The 15,006-nt window shown below is 51.5% G+C and overlaps 7 protein-coding genes across 7 annotated transcripts; 3 read left to right on the top strand and 4 right to left on the bottom strand.

Annotated features, from left to right (window-relative positions):
• Positions 1–1,655: 1,655 nt before the first annotated feature.
• On the bottom strand, positions 1,656–2,553 carry M436DRAFT_17934 (uncharacterized protein; the record flags this gene model as incomplete). Its single annotated transcript, XM_013572904.1, has 3 exons — positions 1,656–1,949; positions 2,037–2,185; positions 2,436–2,553. Coding segments are annotated over 3 exons (561 nt in total), but the record flags the coding sequence as incomplete, so codon positions are not given.
• Positions 2,554–3,591: 1,038 nt separating this feature from the next.
• On the bottom strand, positions 3,592–5,079 carry M436DRAFT_16139 (uncharacterized protein; the record flags this gene model as incomplete). Its single annotated transcript, XM_013572902.1, has 1 exon — positions 3,592–5,079. A coding segment is annotated over one exon (1,488 nt), but the record flags the coding sequence as incomplete, so codon positions are not given.
• Positions 5,080–5,304: 225 nt separating this feature from the next.
• Positions 5,305–5,970, top strand: M436DRAFT_80677 (uncharacterized protein; the record flags this gene model as incomplete). Its single annotated transcript, XM_013573309.1, has 1 exon — positions 5,305–5,970. One exon carries the CDS (start codon positions 5,305–5,307, stop codon positions 5,968–5,970), a length of 666 nt encoding a protein of 221 aa, XP_013428763.1.
• Positions 5,971–6,000: 30 nt separating this feature from the next.
• Positions 6,001–7,779, bottom strand: M436DRAFT_71688 (MFS general substrate transporter; the record flags this gene model as incomplete). The annotated part of the gene is made up of 6 exons (XM_013573232.1): positions 6,001–6,360; positions 6,411–6,664; positions 6,715–6,969; positions 7,020–7,173; positions 7,225–7,688; positions 7,740–7,779. The coding sequence occupies 6 exons, from the start codon at positions 7,777–7,779 to the stop codon at positions 6,001–6,003; spliced, it is 1,527 nt and encodes a 508-aa protein (XP_013428686.1).
• Positions 7,780–8,521: 742 nt separating this feature from the next.
• On the top strand, positions 8,522–10,336 carry M436DRAFT_62641 (alpha/beta-hydrolase; the record flags this gene model as incomplete). Its single annotated transcript, XM_013573170.1, has 3 exons — positions 8,522–8,587; positions 8,684–9,250; positions 9,308–10,336. 3 exons carry the CDS (start codon positions 8,522–8,524, stop codon positions 10,334–10,336), a joined length of 1,662 nt encoding a protein of 553 aa, XP_013428624.1.
• A 476-nt stretch (positions 10,337–10,812) lies between these two features.
• M436DRAFT_80674 (uncharacterized protein) lies at positions 10,813–11,677 on the bottom strand (the record flags this gene model as incomplete). The annotated part of the gene is made up of 2 exons (XM_013573308.1): positions 10,813–10,827; positions 10,889–11,677. The coding sequence occupies 2 exons, from the start codon at positions 11,675–11,677 to the stop codon at positions 10,813–10,815; spliced, it is 804 nt and encodes a 267-aa protein (XP_013428762.1).
• Positions 11,678–13,891: 2,214 nt separating this feature from the next.
• Positions 13,892–14,675, top strand: M436DRAFT_62639 (uncharacterized protein; the record flags this gene model as incomplete). The annotated part of the gene is made up of 2 exons (XM_013573169.1): positions 13,892–14,055; positions 14,117–14,675. The coding sequence occupies 2 exons, from the start codon at positions 13,892–13,894 to the stop codon at positions 14,673–14,675; spliced, it is 723 nt and encodes a 240-aa protein (XP_013428623.1).
• Between the last annotated feature and the right edge of the window lie 331 nt (positions 14,676–15,006).

Raw genomic sequence — 15,006 nt, 5'->3', positions numbered from 1 at the left:
ATGACCCAGCGACCAATGTTGCATCTGTTTCAAGCCCTATTCCCAAGGCCTGGACTGCTGCAAGCCTCTGCTCTTCTCACATCCTGAACACTTCCATGTCGACTGTTGCTTCTACGACACATATCCTTGACATGCGACAGTCTTGCAGTTCGCGTACATCGCTTTCTCCGGAAGCTTGTCTCCGTAGTGCTACCTCTTGTGAGACTTCCAAAATCCTTCTGAACTCGCTTCATACCCGTGCCCTAGCTGCGCCCTATTCCCAAACCCTACCATCACACAACGACACCTGTTTCCGTCAGGTCGCACATGATATCGACGACATCGCCGACATGCCACCGACTCCATACTACAGAACTTGTATGGAGGCCCCGGAGACGCCCCGCTTCGCTTCCGTCTCCAGTCTCTCCATTGGAGAGAAAAGGCCCTTTTGTCAACTCTGTCGTCCAAACACCTTCTAATTCTGTCCGAACACCTGACAAGTTACTCCGAACAACGTTGCCATGCTCGCATAGCAGCGCACTCACGGCAAAGAAGACATGTAGTACAGAAGGTGGATCAGCAAACCCGTTGACGCCTTTGATGGCATGCTTCGCTAATCTCCAGTTAACCTTGTCCTTTGCTGAACAATCCCAGGAACCACAACATGGCACGTCAGATCTCTCCCGTCGCTGGACTCGGTACAGACAAGGAGGCTTTTCCAAAGACACTTTCTCGGTTCTGCCTTGCCTGGTCTGTCGCTAGATCTCACCGCCTTGTTCTGTTTCATCGCATGCGCACTTCTGTCTTTAACGAACGCGGGTGGCACTTGCACGGTTTCCACACCCCGCTGCCCCTCTGCCGCCTTCGGTTGCGCACCCATCTGCCGTAATTTGTGTTTGCACAAAAGTCAAAAACGGGCGAGCATGTGAAAAGTAGACTGCGACGAGCAGCCAGCCGGCCAGCCTCATCTGCTTCGCCTCTTGTACAAAGCAATATATTTTCTAAAACCGAAAAGTCCTTCATCAATCACCTGTTGATCAGGTCTCGTGGTCTAGCGGTATGATACTCGCTTAGGGAGATTGGCGTCGGTCATTCTTGAAAACTCTAAGTCTATGTTGCGAGTGGTCCCGGGTTCGATTCCCGGCGAGACCCCTTCTTTTGCTCTCGGTCCTCCCGTCAGGAGCGTTGTTTTTGGTATCGAGGAAAAGGAGTAAGTAAGTCTCCCGACGAGACCAACTCACTCACTCCTTCTTTTGCTTCATGTAGCATGCACGGCTGTTGTAATTGATAAGCAGGTCGAGTGGTGTCTGTCATCGATGTGTGCTCATTCTCATATATCAGATACGCGATACACAAATCCAATTGCTGGAAGTGTTGATGATATTCAAATCTTCTATGTTTATTACATGTCCATCGAACTCTCGAACATGGCAGAAAAGACTGCGACTTGGCACTCACGCTTTCTTCGCCCTCTTCTTTACACTCCCATTCCCATCTCCCGTTGCATTAACCAGCGCTTTGACACTCCCATTGACAACACCATTCCCATTTGCCTTCTTCTCTGCCCCCATCTTCTCCTCTATCCCCTCTTTCTCTGTCTCTCCCTCTTTAGTCCCAACCCCAAATCTAACCTTCCTCGCCGCCTTCTCCCTCCTCTTCTGCTCCACCTCTCTAGCTTGCTTTTGCACCCTGCCCCAAATCTGCTGTCCGACCATCACACTAGAAACACTGCTCGCTACACCCACAGTCACCGAAGAAGCGGGGATCCAACCTACCGCAGAGCCAGGGATCAGGATATCGCAAGAGTCGACGAGGAGAGCGGTGTAGAGTTGCTTTTTGGATGCGTGGGAAGAGAGGAGGTCGTAGAAGGTGAGTAGGAGAGAGACGCTGATGGCCAAAAACCAGATTTGGAGGGCGTGGTGTTGGAGGGAGGTTAAGAAGGGGGAGGTGGTGAGGGTCATGGCGTTGGTCTTTGGGTTCTCTCGTTAGTCGTCGCTTGCAGCACAACCCAGAGGGGCAAGGAGGGGAAAGGGAGGGAAAAAGGAGGAGAAACGCACGATACAGAACATTTCCATAAAGAAATAGAGGGCTAAGAGAGCGTTTTTGGAGGTCTTGAGAGCACGGCGTATGGAGTCGGGTTCGGAGAGGGATTGGAGAGTGAGTTGGCTGAAATCTATCCATTTGAAGAGGCGGAGGTAGCGGCGTGCTAGAACTTGTCAGTTTCTGTGTCATTTTTCTCAATTGTGACTTGGAAAATCTTGAAGGTGAGGTTCGTGGCGCTCGCATATGTGCACACGCTGGATGTGGGGATTTTCTCGCAAAGCACATCAAACATGCTACATTCTGTGATCCAGTTCCTCACAGTCCCGTGAAGATCGACGCCATACCTCTACAACACCACTGCTGACAGAGAAAGGAAGAAAGGGTACAAGAAGGATGATGAAAGAATAACGTACCAAGAGCAAAATGTCCCCTCGCCGTACTCCAGGTCTTTGCATCAGCAGCCGATGAAGCAGTTCCAGCAGCTATCTGCACAAGAGCCTGTAGCAATCTCAATGACTTCTCCACCGCCGCTATACATGATCACCGTCAGTCTTTTTTCTCCAATCATTGACGTAATCCAAAAGGTCGTGTATAGCGAACCATGCGGAAGACCCGAGTCAACAAAAGTAGAGAACAGCTAGTGAGCTTCTGGTGTCGTTTTTGCATTCTCACTTGCTTTTCCATGTTCTTTCTCATTTGGGTGGGTTGCGAAAACCGTCCTTTGTATGGCATGCGAAACGTCTCGCTCGGCAAAGCGCTACCCCGAGGCATGCGAAAAACGGGCAGAAATACTCATGAACGACGAAAAAGTGGAAAACAACGTACCAGCATCATTGGCATAATTAGCTATCTCCGCAAACATTGTCACGATCGCAAATGCTTCCGAGGAAACAATTGTCTGAGGATCATCCTATCACATAGATGTGGACACAGTTTGGTAAGAGGAAAGATGGTCCGATTTGCGGGTCTTGGCTTAGTCATCCTTCGGCCAACTGTTTGCCCGAACTCTGGTTCTTGTGGTTTAACGGAATCATGGGATGGATGTTTGGGTGTGTGGTGTAACATTGGTTGTGTTTACTTTAATAGCTATAGACAGGTTGCGTTCGGACTCGAAGTGCTGCAACGCAGTCTTGTGAGATTCGTGCTGGCAATCGGGACCTGACGTCGATTGACGCTTCTCTCGCTGAGCAGAGATTGCGGCGGGGCTCTGGCTCTACACAATTCGGACAGAGCTTCCATGAGACAAGTGCTTCGAATCTCGCAAGGGAGAACTCGACGAGCTTGGTGAGCTCCTTCTCGAGCGGGAGAGCGTGCATGGTCGAGTTTCCGAGATTACCGGCCTGGATACCGGTATCCGAGGCGATTCAGCTCGGTCGTATATCGTGATGAGGTGTTGGTGTAGGCGCATTAATTGGATGCAGCCTCTCAACCAATGAAGGTACCAGTTCGCTGAGGAGCAGCAGCGAGCTTCGAGTTGATGCCTTGAGTAATGAGGTTCATGCGAGTTTCCTCAACTGCACGCAATTCGTTTTCCCAGTGGGACTCTTTGTTCTCTGTCTTGCTACTCGAGAACCACGAGGAGGAAGGAGCAGGCTTGGACTGAGACTCCCTCAGTAGCTTTGCGACCATGGCACCCCAGTTGGCAATACCAGTCTCGAGACATGCCTTGCACTTGTCGCGGTCCTCAGGCAGGACGTCGTTGGAAGAGGTGCCCTTCTCAGCGATGGCGACGGCTTGCTTGGTCCAGCCAAGACCTTCGTCTTCGCGACCGGAAGAGGCAGTTGCGAAGAGAATCTCGCCGATGTAGAGCATCAGCTCGGCTTCGGTGCAGTCAGGAACAAAGGCAGGTTGGCGCAAGAATGGCTCATCGCCAGATGGAGGCTCAGCGGGGTAGGAAGGAGGAGTGAGGAGAGACTTGACGATGTTGATGAAAGAGCCAATGTCAGTATTTGTCGGATCCGAGACGTAGAAGGGTCTGTGCTCGGATCTGGTTGCAGGGGCGATATCGACTGGAGAGGCGTGACGAGCACGGAGAACAGACAGGAAGATGGGGAGAGCAGAGGTGACATTGCCAGAACGAGCACGGTGTGTAGCGAGAGCAGTGGCCGTACGGAGGAGGTTAGGGCTGGGCGGGGTGGCTTCCTGCACACGAAGAATCGAGGTGTCCTGGTCGATGACAGCGTTGGATGCTGGGAGAGCAGAAGCAGCGATGTCGACAGCCCACTTGTAGGTCTCATCGGCAGAATCGCTCAAACCCTTGATCTCAAGCCAGTTGGCATATGCTAGAGCAGCCTCAATCCTCTGACGGCTGGAGAAACCGAGACCAGTCAAGACCTTGAGGTAGAAAGTCTCTGGTGGGGCATATGCTCTACCGCAATCCTCTTCACGAGGAGCGGCCTCGGCACCCGGGGGACAAGGGCGAGGGTTGGGGTTTGAGGGACCAATGACAACGTCCTTGGGGAAGATGATGGCTCGAGAAGTGTCGAGGACCATGTTGTCGATGTGTTCCGAGGCGCGGGCGCACTGCATGACGACCTGGAAATAGCCTTCCTTCCATGCATACGACTTCTCCGAGACATCGAAAGCCGATGGGTTGACGCCGCGGATATGCTCCATAGCAGGGACAAGAGGGGTTGTGCCCTTGCCGTCAATGTCGGGATTCTCGAGTCTCTCCAGGCATCTTCGGAACTCTGTGGCGACTTGAGCCCAGTCGGTGTATTCATGATCCGGCTTGATGGCAGCATTGGCGCATCGGAAGTGGTTGCGCGAGAAGAAGGACCAGTCATCAGGGGAAGGAGTGTTGCGTTCGAGCACTTCCTGGTTGATGCCGTAGAGAGCGACGACTCCGAGAAAGAAGAAAGACCATCCGACGGCAGACCACTTGGCAGCCAGCCAGACCTGCTCTTTGACATAGTTCTTGTTCTCGGTCGTCAGGAAACGCGCTGTCTGTCTCGGGGCAAAGGCGTTCCGTGAAGGTTGCGACAGATACGGAAGTTGCGGTCGAGGTGACGATGTGCGTGTGATGAGAAGGAGCGGGCGGTTTTGCGTAAACAGTCGCAGCGACGACGCATGCGGCAGGCGCTTGAGTCGTAGTGGCCGTAGCAGCGACGGCGGCCGTGAGATCAAGACCATCCTGGTTGTCTTGGTCGCATCTCAAACAATCTCAATCGCCAATTCCATCATCCCATCTCCAAATGCCAAGACCGTGGAGCTTCCACATCCGCGTCTCCTCCGTGATTGGCCTTTCTCTCTGTACACCACAAACATTGCTGAACCTGCATAATGGCAGACGAGAATGAGTTCAACGCCGGACCCGGCGTGGACGAGCTGCGCGACCAGCTGGATACCTTGTGGGAGAAACATCTCACCCTCCTAGACTCATACCACCAAGCTCAGCAGCAGATTGCCCGCCATTTCTCCTCTGGCTTCTTCCATCTGGCTCAGGCAACATTCAAGTCGACTACTCGCGTTCGATATGGCCAGGAATACTATGACGACCGGATGCAAGCTACCACTCGCTTCGAGCCTTCTATCGACACCAAAGACGTTTCCCACCTTGCCTTGAAACTCAATCACACGCCTTGCCCCTCGACCAAGCACTCGGACAAAGAGTCGACCGAAATGTCACCGCATTCCAAGGAGAAGCACAACCAAGAAAAACAGGCGGACAAACTCGGAGAACAAGGGGAAGAAGACAAACCCGAAGAACAAAATCAGGAAGACAAACCCGACGACAAAGAAAAGACACACAACAAACTCCGCGATCCACTTCACTGGTATGGCATTCTGGTGCCTCCTTCGCTGCGTGCATCTCAAAAGTCTTTCAGCTCTGCAATGCACGACCCAGTCATCAACGCAGCCAACTCGGCCCAAGCTCTTCGTCGTGTCGACATGGACATTCGCAAGTTACGCAAAGATATTAAAAAGGCAGAAAAGCGTGTCGTCTAACATCGTGAATCCTATCTTCTATCTCCCGTCTCAGTACGCATATCTGAATCGGGGATTTTCGAAATCTGTCAAGTCCTCAATCATCTCCTCGCTTGTATCCATGTCAGATACCAGTCCAAATTCTGCATCTCTCTTCTTGTTGCGTCGGATCAATAGTGCTCGCAATGCAAACACGAGTACTATCTGGATGGCCGCGCATGCGATGATGAACTTGCATCCGGTCTCATATACCGGAGCCTCCGCAGCCAGGAACGCATGAGGGCCGCATATATTTCCTATACAGTAGGCTAAGAATACTACTGCTGTAGAAGTCGTCCTCTTTGTGTAACCTGCGACATTGTTGGCCGGCATTTGGAGTGCCAGAACGAGAGACGAAACAAAAGAGCCAATCTGCGCCAAAGTCAGCCTTCTATCCGATACGGTAACGATGCAAGACTCACCAGGTAGTAGGACACCAGCAGGCCATTCGAGTTCGATCTTGGCAGCTTCCATACAAGAGTTGTTCCGATGATGGTTGGCAGGAGGTACAGCGCCATGATATATGTGCGGATGTTCTTGAACTTGGACGCGATGAACGGTCCAGTAAAGACGAAGAATACTTGGAATGCTCCCGAAGGAATGCCGTATGCTGTCGTCTTGAGCGCATCACCGTGAGCGATACCCTTGACAATCAACTTGCCGAAATTGGCGAAACCTGTCTAAATCAGAACCTGGTCACAACAACAACGATACATCTTATCATACCTCCGTTGATGCCTTCATTGCAGAGGACAAAAACAAACAAAATCCAGATCTGCGGGTCAAGTAAAGCTTCTTTGATCTGTGAGACCTTGATCTTTGAGCTGTATATACCGGTCCGGTTGGTCTGACTGCGTGCGATGAGCAATGCTTTCTCTTCGCTCGAGAAGAACCTGGCCGTCATGATGTTACTAGGCAGCAGGAAGAACAAAGCAATGCCCCAGACGATGGTCAAGCCCCCGCAGAGCAAGAAGATGACCCCTGTGAAATGTCAGCTTGACGCTTGCATCGCTATACAAGATTCGACTCACTCCACACTGGAAAGCCTTTGAGCTGGCCGACGCCGTAGAAAAGAATGCCTCCGGTCATACTGCCAACTCCGTTGAAGCAGTAGAAGATACCAGCTCGAGCAGGTTGTTCTTTTTGTGTGAACCACATGCCCACAATCAACATAAAGCAAGGAGTCTACGCACCAAGTCAGCACAATCAATATCAGCCGACTGGGTCATCACTCACGATGGGAGCCTCGAGACAACCAAGGATGAAGCGACAGATGGCCAGACCAGTAAAGTTCGAACACGCCGCCGTCAACATCAAAACACAACCCCAAGTAGTGACAAAAGCACTCAACACCTTTCCTGTAGGGAAGTGCTGGGCGAGATAACTGCTTGGCCATTCTGAAACCAGATACCCGAAGTAGAATATACTTGTCAACCAGCTGTATTCTTCCGATGTGGTCTTGGTTGAGGTGAACAGGTCAAAAACGGCAGCGTAGCTCAATGCTTGTTTGTCGATATATTGGAGCAAGTATGTTCCGCAGAGTAGTGGCATGAGAGTCCAGTTGATCTTGCGGACCAGCTTCTTGCAAGCTACTTCGTCCTGGAGCAACTCGTGTAGGTAGGCATGGGAGAAGTTGTGGTTGCGAAGGAAGACTTCGGCTGCATCAAGGTCTGAGATCTCGCCGGCTTTGATATCAACCTCTGTAGTCTCGGGAAGGACGGCCTTTTCTTTGATAGACATATCGTCGGTACGTGGAGCGTCATTCATCTTTTCTTGAGTGGGTGGGGACATGGTTGGCCGGATTGCAAATAATACAGGAGGCATGAGCAAAACGGACTGGGCTCTGCAGATCTGCGAGGCGACCTTTGTATATCTTCGTCGCCAAGAGAACGTGGTGGTCAGAAGATAACCTATCTTCCCCTCAATATGCGGAGCAGGGCTGAAGTATACCTGGATCAATCGGCAAGCTTTAGGCCTATCTGAAAAGCTTGAGGTGTAGTATGCAACGCACTCACCGGTATGCCCGTATCTGTTGCGCTTCTGATATTAGGCTTGTCCAATTGTCCCGGTGTCAGTCTCCAGTGTACGGACCTTCAATTGCTCTGCTTTGACCTTGAAACAAAGTTCATCTCATTGAATCTACAGCATTGTCCATTCGAGCGAGTCGTGTCTTCTCGTCTATCTTTCCTTATCTTACCTATCTGGGAGCGCGGCCAACCCTCCCCGCAATGCTTCCTTTTCTGGCCGGCCGAAGGCTTCCCCGCGATAGGCCGTCTGCCCTATCGATAACGTCTATGTACCAAAGTACCTCTAACCTCTCCCAGTGCATCCTCCCAGCTATCTGGTCACACGAATGACCCGGCCTAGAGTTTCATGAGAACCTTCATCAGGTTGGCCGCCCCACTAGAGGAATCACATTGATGGCCGCGTCCCAAGCTCCGATGTCGTGATTCACGGCGATCAGAACGACCAAAAAGCGTCCATCGTCCACTACTATCTGCTGCCTTGATCATTTTTTTCATAATCAGCAACCATGCCTTTTTCGAATCCGTCAAGGCACTTTGCCTTTGCTCTGCTCATTCCTCTGGTTCTTGCAGCAGTAAGTTTCGCTTCTCTGCAACAACAAGTCCTGGGCTCTGTCCAACGTTTACTGGGTTTCGAGACTTCAGATCTTCCCACTGTTACCATCTCCCAGGGCTCATTGGTCGGCACGATCATCGAGAACGACTTCCCAGTGCCTGTCGAGGCCTGGCTGGGGATCCCATATGCTCAATCTCCCATCAACTCCCTCCGCTTTGCAAAATCGCAATCTCTGCCTCCCAGCAAGAAATCCTTCACGGCCAATGCATTCGGTCCCAGATGTCCTGGCAAGCAACTCCTTCCTCCCGGCGGTGGTCCAGACGTCTGGTCCGAAGACTGCTTGACCGCAAACGTCTTTCGTCCCACCAACATGCCTTCAGACAAGAAAGTCCCCGTAATGGTCTACGTCCACGGCGGAGCCTTCAATCGCGGAACTGCAAAAATGCACAATACAGCCAGTATGGTTGGATGGTCTATCGAGCCGTTTGTGGCTGTGAGCTTCAACTACCGTATTGGTGCTTTGGGCTTCTTGAACTCGGAGTTGACGCATGAGGAGGGACTGCTCAATTTGGGTTTGTGGGATCAGGTCTTGTTGCTTGAGTGGGTTAGAGATAACATCGCGGCTTTTGGTGGTGATGCTGAGGATGTGACACTGGTTGGGCTGAGTGCTGGTGCGCATTCGGTGAGTACAGGCACAAGAAGACGCTCAATATGCAATACACTAACAAGGACACTACAGATTGGCCATCACATCATGAACATCAACACGCCCTCCCCTCTCTTCCACAAAGCCGTCATTGAATCTGGCGGCCCAACATCCCGTGCTCTCCACCCATACAACTCCGCTCTCCACGAAACACAATTCCAAGAATTCCTCAAAGAGGCCGGATGTCATGGTCTCCCCACTGTTTCCATCCTGCCTTGCTTACGCAACGCTTCGGAAGCCACAATCGTCTCTGCCTCCAACAACGTCTTCGCAACTTACAACCCTTCAGTCAGATGGGCGTGGCAACCCGTCATCGACAACGAACTCATCCCCCGCCGACCCTTGGATGGTTGGAACTCAGGAAAGTGGAATAAAGTGCCCATTCTCACTGGATTCAACCACAATGAAGGAACCATGTATGTTCCCAAACAAGTTGCTTCGTCTAAAGACTTCCGCGCCTTTTGGTCGACTTTGCTGCCGCAGTTGACTGAGGAGGAGTTGGATGAAATCGATGCACTGTATCCTGACCCAGCTACGGATCCGGAGTCGCCGTATATTGATACCAGAGCTTTGAATGTGGGTGCTCAGTATAAAAGGCTGGAAGCTGCGTATGGACATTACGCGTATGTGTGTCCGGTGCGGCAGACCGCTGTACACGCTACTGCAGACCCCAAAGATCCTGCGGTATACGTTTATCATTGGGCTACCAATCGTACTGTACTCGGTGGTGCCAATCATGGAGACCAGATGTGGTATGAAGGTTTCGATCCTTCGGTCACTGGGGTCTCGGATACGCAGAGGGAAATCGCTGGCACTTTCCACGACTACATTGTTTCTTTTGTACTGAGTGGAGATCCTAACAGAATCAAGGGAAGATGGGAGAGACCTGAATGGAAGGCTTGGGGAGAACGGGCGGAAGAAAATACCATGCTCATTGGACAGGGCAATGACGAAAGAGCTGGTGGTGGTAACTTGGGCGTCGTTGCACAACTTGTAGAAGACACCTGGGCGAGCAAGGAGTGCGAGTTTTGGTGGAAGCAGACGAGTAATGTGGAGGATTAAGTGTTTCTCGACTGGAATGCAATTCCATCGTCTGGTATTATTGTTGAGTAGGCAAGTCCATATGGGCTTCATCCAACCTAGTTTCCACGTTCGTCGTTCTATTGCCCTTCCCACATTCTCGGTGCGCCATCTGCGGAAGAAAGAAAGAACAAAGGAAAGCAAAAGGGGTGACGAGAAGAAGAAAAGAAAAAAACGAGCGACAAAAGAACAAAGAAAAAACGGATCCAAGACCTCTTTCCTCCTCCGACGAGCCCTCTCTGCTGACCATGGATTCCAAGGGGCTTCGTTTTCCTTCTCCTGTGTCGACGTTTGGAGCATCTTGGAACGCCGCGTTGATACACCATCTGCTGGGACTGAATGACTTCGCCGACACCTTGCCCATGCTGGCTGTACTCAGGTACTCGGTGAAAAAGGAAGAGGTGACGAAGAAGTGAGAGCGGTGACAATGAGGATGACGGTCCTGCAGCATAAAATGCTCACTGGGCATCCATCTCATTGCATTTTAGCCAACCACCCCTCGAGGGTCTGCACATCAATCTGCGTCTGCCGGACCTTGACTCTAGCATCGAGACAAGAATCAAGACCTGCTCTCTGGAAGATCACTTCCCTCCTTGCGAGCTTTGTGATGTTGACGACTTGGTAGTCTCTCAGAGGTCTCAGTGCCTCGAGGGCGTCGTGGATAAGACTCATGACTGCGATAAGGGTGTGGTGTTGCGAGGAGAGGGCATGGTAGACTTTTTGTAGGGGCTCGGTGGCGGTACAGGTGGAATGGAGCTGGGTGTAGGGGTGGAGGATGTACTTGATTTGGTAGATGAGGCGTACAAGCTCGGCTGCTTCGTCCTCGTACTGCTCGTCGTCGGCGATGGCATCGTGTTCAGCCTCCGAGATAGTGGGCATAGGGGTAGACAGGGCGCCATTGAGTGACGGGGCGATGCGTTTGATACTTGCATCATAGTCTTCGGACTCGAGCGTGTTGAGCTTGCGCTTCTTGCCGGCGAGCTGTGTGCTAGAGTGCTTGGTGCGATCGAGAGGAGATGAACCGTAGTAGTCGTCGGGAAGGGAAACGTCAGTCGAGGGGAGTGCAGTGGCATATGTCTCTTTCATGCCACCAAGGTGTTCAGGAGGTGCGAGTAGAGCAGGAGAAGGAATCGAAACACGAGGGACACGGGGACCCAAGATACAGTTGCCGAAACCAGGCACACCGCTGGGGAAGATGTAGGGCGGCTTCACGCTCATGGCGTGCTCGACTGCTTTATCTACCATGTCGTACACAAGTGCCTCGACCTCGCGCTCAATCTCAGCCTTGCGAGCAGCCGTGGGAGTCGTGGACGTATCTGCCATGTTCGAGGAAAAGGGCTCCATATCGCCTGGTGTATCCGCGTTAGATTTGGGCGATGAGCATCAGAGGGTGGTGAGAGGGAGCGTGCAAGAGGAGGAGCAGAGGAAAGAGGTGGTTTTCTGTTGTGAGACGAGGTGCTCGCGAGTTTGGTTGCGTGCGCCGGCCTTGCGCCTATGCGAGCACTTCTCACATGGACTGATGAGGATATAGAGGTAGAGAGACTTACTAGCAAGCTTGTAGCACAGCACTGGTACCAAAGAGGACGATGTTCTTCTTGGACAAATGTGGTATCAGAAGGTGTGATATTGTGACTGGTGGCTGGATTGAAACACGCGGTGGAGAAGTTGCTGTGAAGCAAAGTAGAGTATCAAAAGCTGACGGACGCCACAACGCGCAATAAACCACAAACAACACCACTTTCGGATTAGCTCAACTCTTCTCGGCACCGCATCTCTCGAGCATTCGAACAAGTACAGCATGGAGTCATTAGAGTCAAATGAAATGAGAGTGTAGTGGTTAATCGCTAGTCATACTTCACACAGGCCCCTGATCCCAAAGCCTTTGTACCCTCATGCCCTGTTCCTCTTCAGGCTTGGGGATTGGCGAGTCTGCCTTGGTAGATAAGGATTCATCTATGTTTGCTCGAGTAAGGATGTAAAAGAGACTCCAGGCTGCTCCTCTTTGACCCCTTTCACTTCAGATGAAAGGCTCCAAGTCTCTCTTTTCGGCTCGAAGTCGAGGTCGACCTCGGATGACATAGATCTCGTCTTTTCGCCCTGCTTACATATCTCTGAATCCGCAATCTCATATTCAGAGACGAAGTGCTCTTGATAGAAAGCCAGAGCAAGGATAATCGATCGAAATACTCATAACTGTGTTCATGCACGGCTAGTATACGCCATAGATCTGCTAAACGTGAAACATGAACGAGTGGCACAAGGCACCATCATGATCTCGTCTTACTCTACAAGCTCCTGTGAAAGTGATGCAGTACACCGAATAGAACAATAGGATCTGTATTATGCGAGAGTGTTGTTGATGTCATGAATAGTCGGAGACTTGGCGGTTGCTCGAACGAAATGTTCGATTGTGGTCGTACTTACCTATTCAAATCGACATGTAAGCTTGCCCCTTCGACAAGACTCACACCGCCAACTCTGGAACAACACAACCACTTGCAGTCTGGTTCCATCCTTCTGATCTCTGCATTGTAACAGACCATCACTGTGAACGATGGCCAACAACGGTACGCCCAATTGGCGCTGCCGCGAGTGTCTTTCTAGTGGCATCATAGCAGATTTCGCCAGTGCTTCCCACATGAAGTCATACCTCTCAACCCACGACTACGAACCCTGAAGGTGCACTGAGTGTAACTTCATATTTCTACGCAAGTACGCTCTCTCGTCTCGGAGAAGAACACATCCAATCATGTATCATCTGCAGCCGGTCGTCACTCAACTTCAGAGACAGCACTCCCTGAAAGAACTCCACCGCAACATCTACTTGGTCGTCTCAATCATGAGATTTTACCATGGCCCGTTGACTACCGACCAAGAGGTAGAGGCTATCAACACTGTGGTTCGCAATCTCAAAGAAGTCGAGCGAGATCCAGGTGAAGACTAATGAGCAAAGGATGGAAGTGGAGAGGGGAAGTTAAAGGAGAAAATGAGATGATCCGAGGAGGCCGCTACAGATCAAAAGGTGTCATGTAGAAAGAATAGCAAATTGAGCGATGGAGCTCGTCAAGGAGAAGTTCGACTGGAAGCCACAGAGTGCCCCAGATTGTTTTGAAGGATGAGGATTCATGCAGCGTTGGCTGAAAAGGAGTCGATGATCGTTGGAGAGCATGGTAATCCAGCTTAAAGTTTACACCTTCATATTGAAAAGTCCATCAGGGGCCTTGTTCCCATTGTCCATCCAAGTAAACAAATTGTATAGAGCATGCATGATGTCAGTCGTAATTGTGCCTTGGCGCTGACTCGGCCGGAATATTCGATTGGTGTTGTTCTTATTCGAGTTCGCGTTCTCACTCCGTCCTTCCACCAAGACGCACCGCGCACACCTCTAAGAACCGCGACCAGAGCTCTTGTACTGCCGACGTACACAGCACAGTACCTACCAGGTCAATAGCTCTTCTCTGTGAGTACTTCTCTCATCTGAGAGTCTTGTTTCTCCGTACTGACCGTGCAATCATACAGACGACGATCATACGCACAATGGCCAACAACACCACCACCACTCCCACCTGGCAGTGCCGCGAGTGCCTGGCCAAAGGCACCACCGTCATCTTCTTCACCAAAACTCACATGAAATCGCACCTTGCGATTCACGACTACGGCCCATTCAGATGTACCGAGTGCAACTTCATCGGCAGACGCAAGTAAGTCTTCGTGCAACATTCCGTCGTGCGCTATTGAGCAAATTCATCTGACCTTGCGTAGGGAGACCATCACCGCGCACCACAGAGCCAGCAAAGAGGTCGGAGCAGGCGCTTACCGTGACCCCGACCTCGAGAACCGCATCCAACGTGAGGTCAACCGTTGTCGCCTTCCCCATCAAGCCCCATGGACCGGATCCAGTGCAATTCCCCCTCACGATCCCGCGGCCCTTGCTGCTGCACAAGGCACTATCTCGCCACCATCCCCCAAGGAGGAGCACGAGGAGGACGACAACGATGCCGACGAAGCCCCGCCCATGACCCTTCCCAAGATCATCGAAGAAGCCACCAATGCCATCATGCCCATGATCGGTCACCTTGGCCATAGAGAAGACTACGAGAAAACCACAGACCTAAAGTTCTGGGTTGAGGACCTGCAGGTGCGTCTTGATCGTATCGAGGCAGCTCAGAGCTTCCCAGAAGTCGTTCTCCGCCTCCAGCGTCTGAGAGGCACGATGGAGCTCGATCGCCACCTCCTGACCACCGAACGTGATCTTCTGGCACTCGAGGCCACCATCAAGAAGATTGAGGACCTCGCCAGAGACGCAGAGAGAGAGCGTTGAATTGGTAATGGGAGTGAGTTTATACAAGCAGTCTGGGAGAAGTGGAGCAAATCGACATGGAAGAGAAAGGAGAGCGTGGATCAAGTGATGTGAAGGGGGTCCTGGGGGAAGTCCGAGCAAGTCCAAATAGCCAGAGTGGACACAGTCGATCGGATGGGAGACAGATAATGACATCAAAGGCATGAAGAGGTTGATGAGAAGTCGAGGACGAATCGGGAAAGGATGCTGAGCATGGTAGTCAGATTTGAAGGGTAACAACCTCCAAGTCAGAAAGTCCATCAGGAGCCGTACCCACTGTAGCATTTTGGAGAAATCAAATCAATACGAAAGT

Source organism: Aureobasidium namibiae (assembly GCF_000721765.1).
Source record: "Aureobasidium namibiae CBS 147.97 unplaced genomic scaffold scaffold_6, whole genome shotgun sequence".
Lineage (NCBI taxonomy): Eukaryota > Fungi > Ascomycota > Dothideomycetes > Dothideales > Saccotheciaceae > Aureobasidium > Aureobasidium namibiae.
This window is presented reverse-complemented; position numbering and strand designations above follow the sequence as displayed.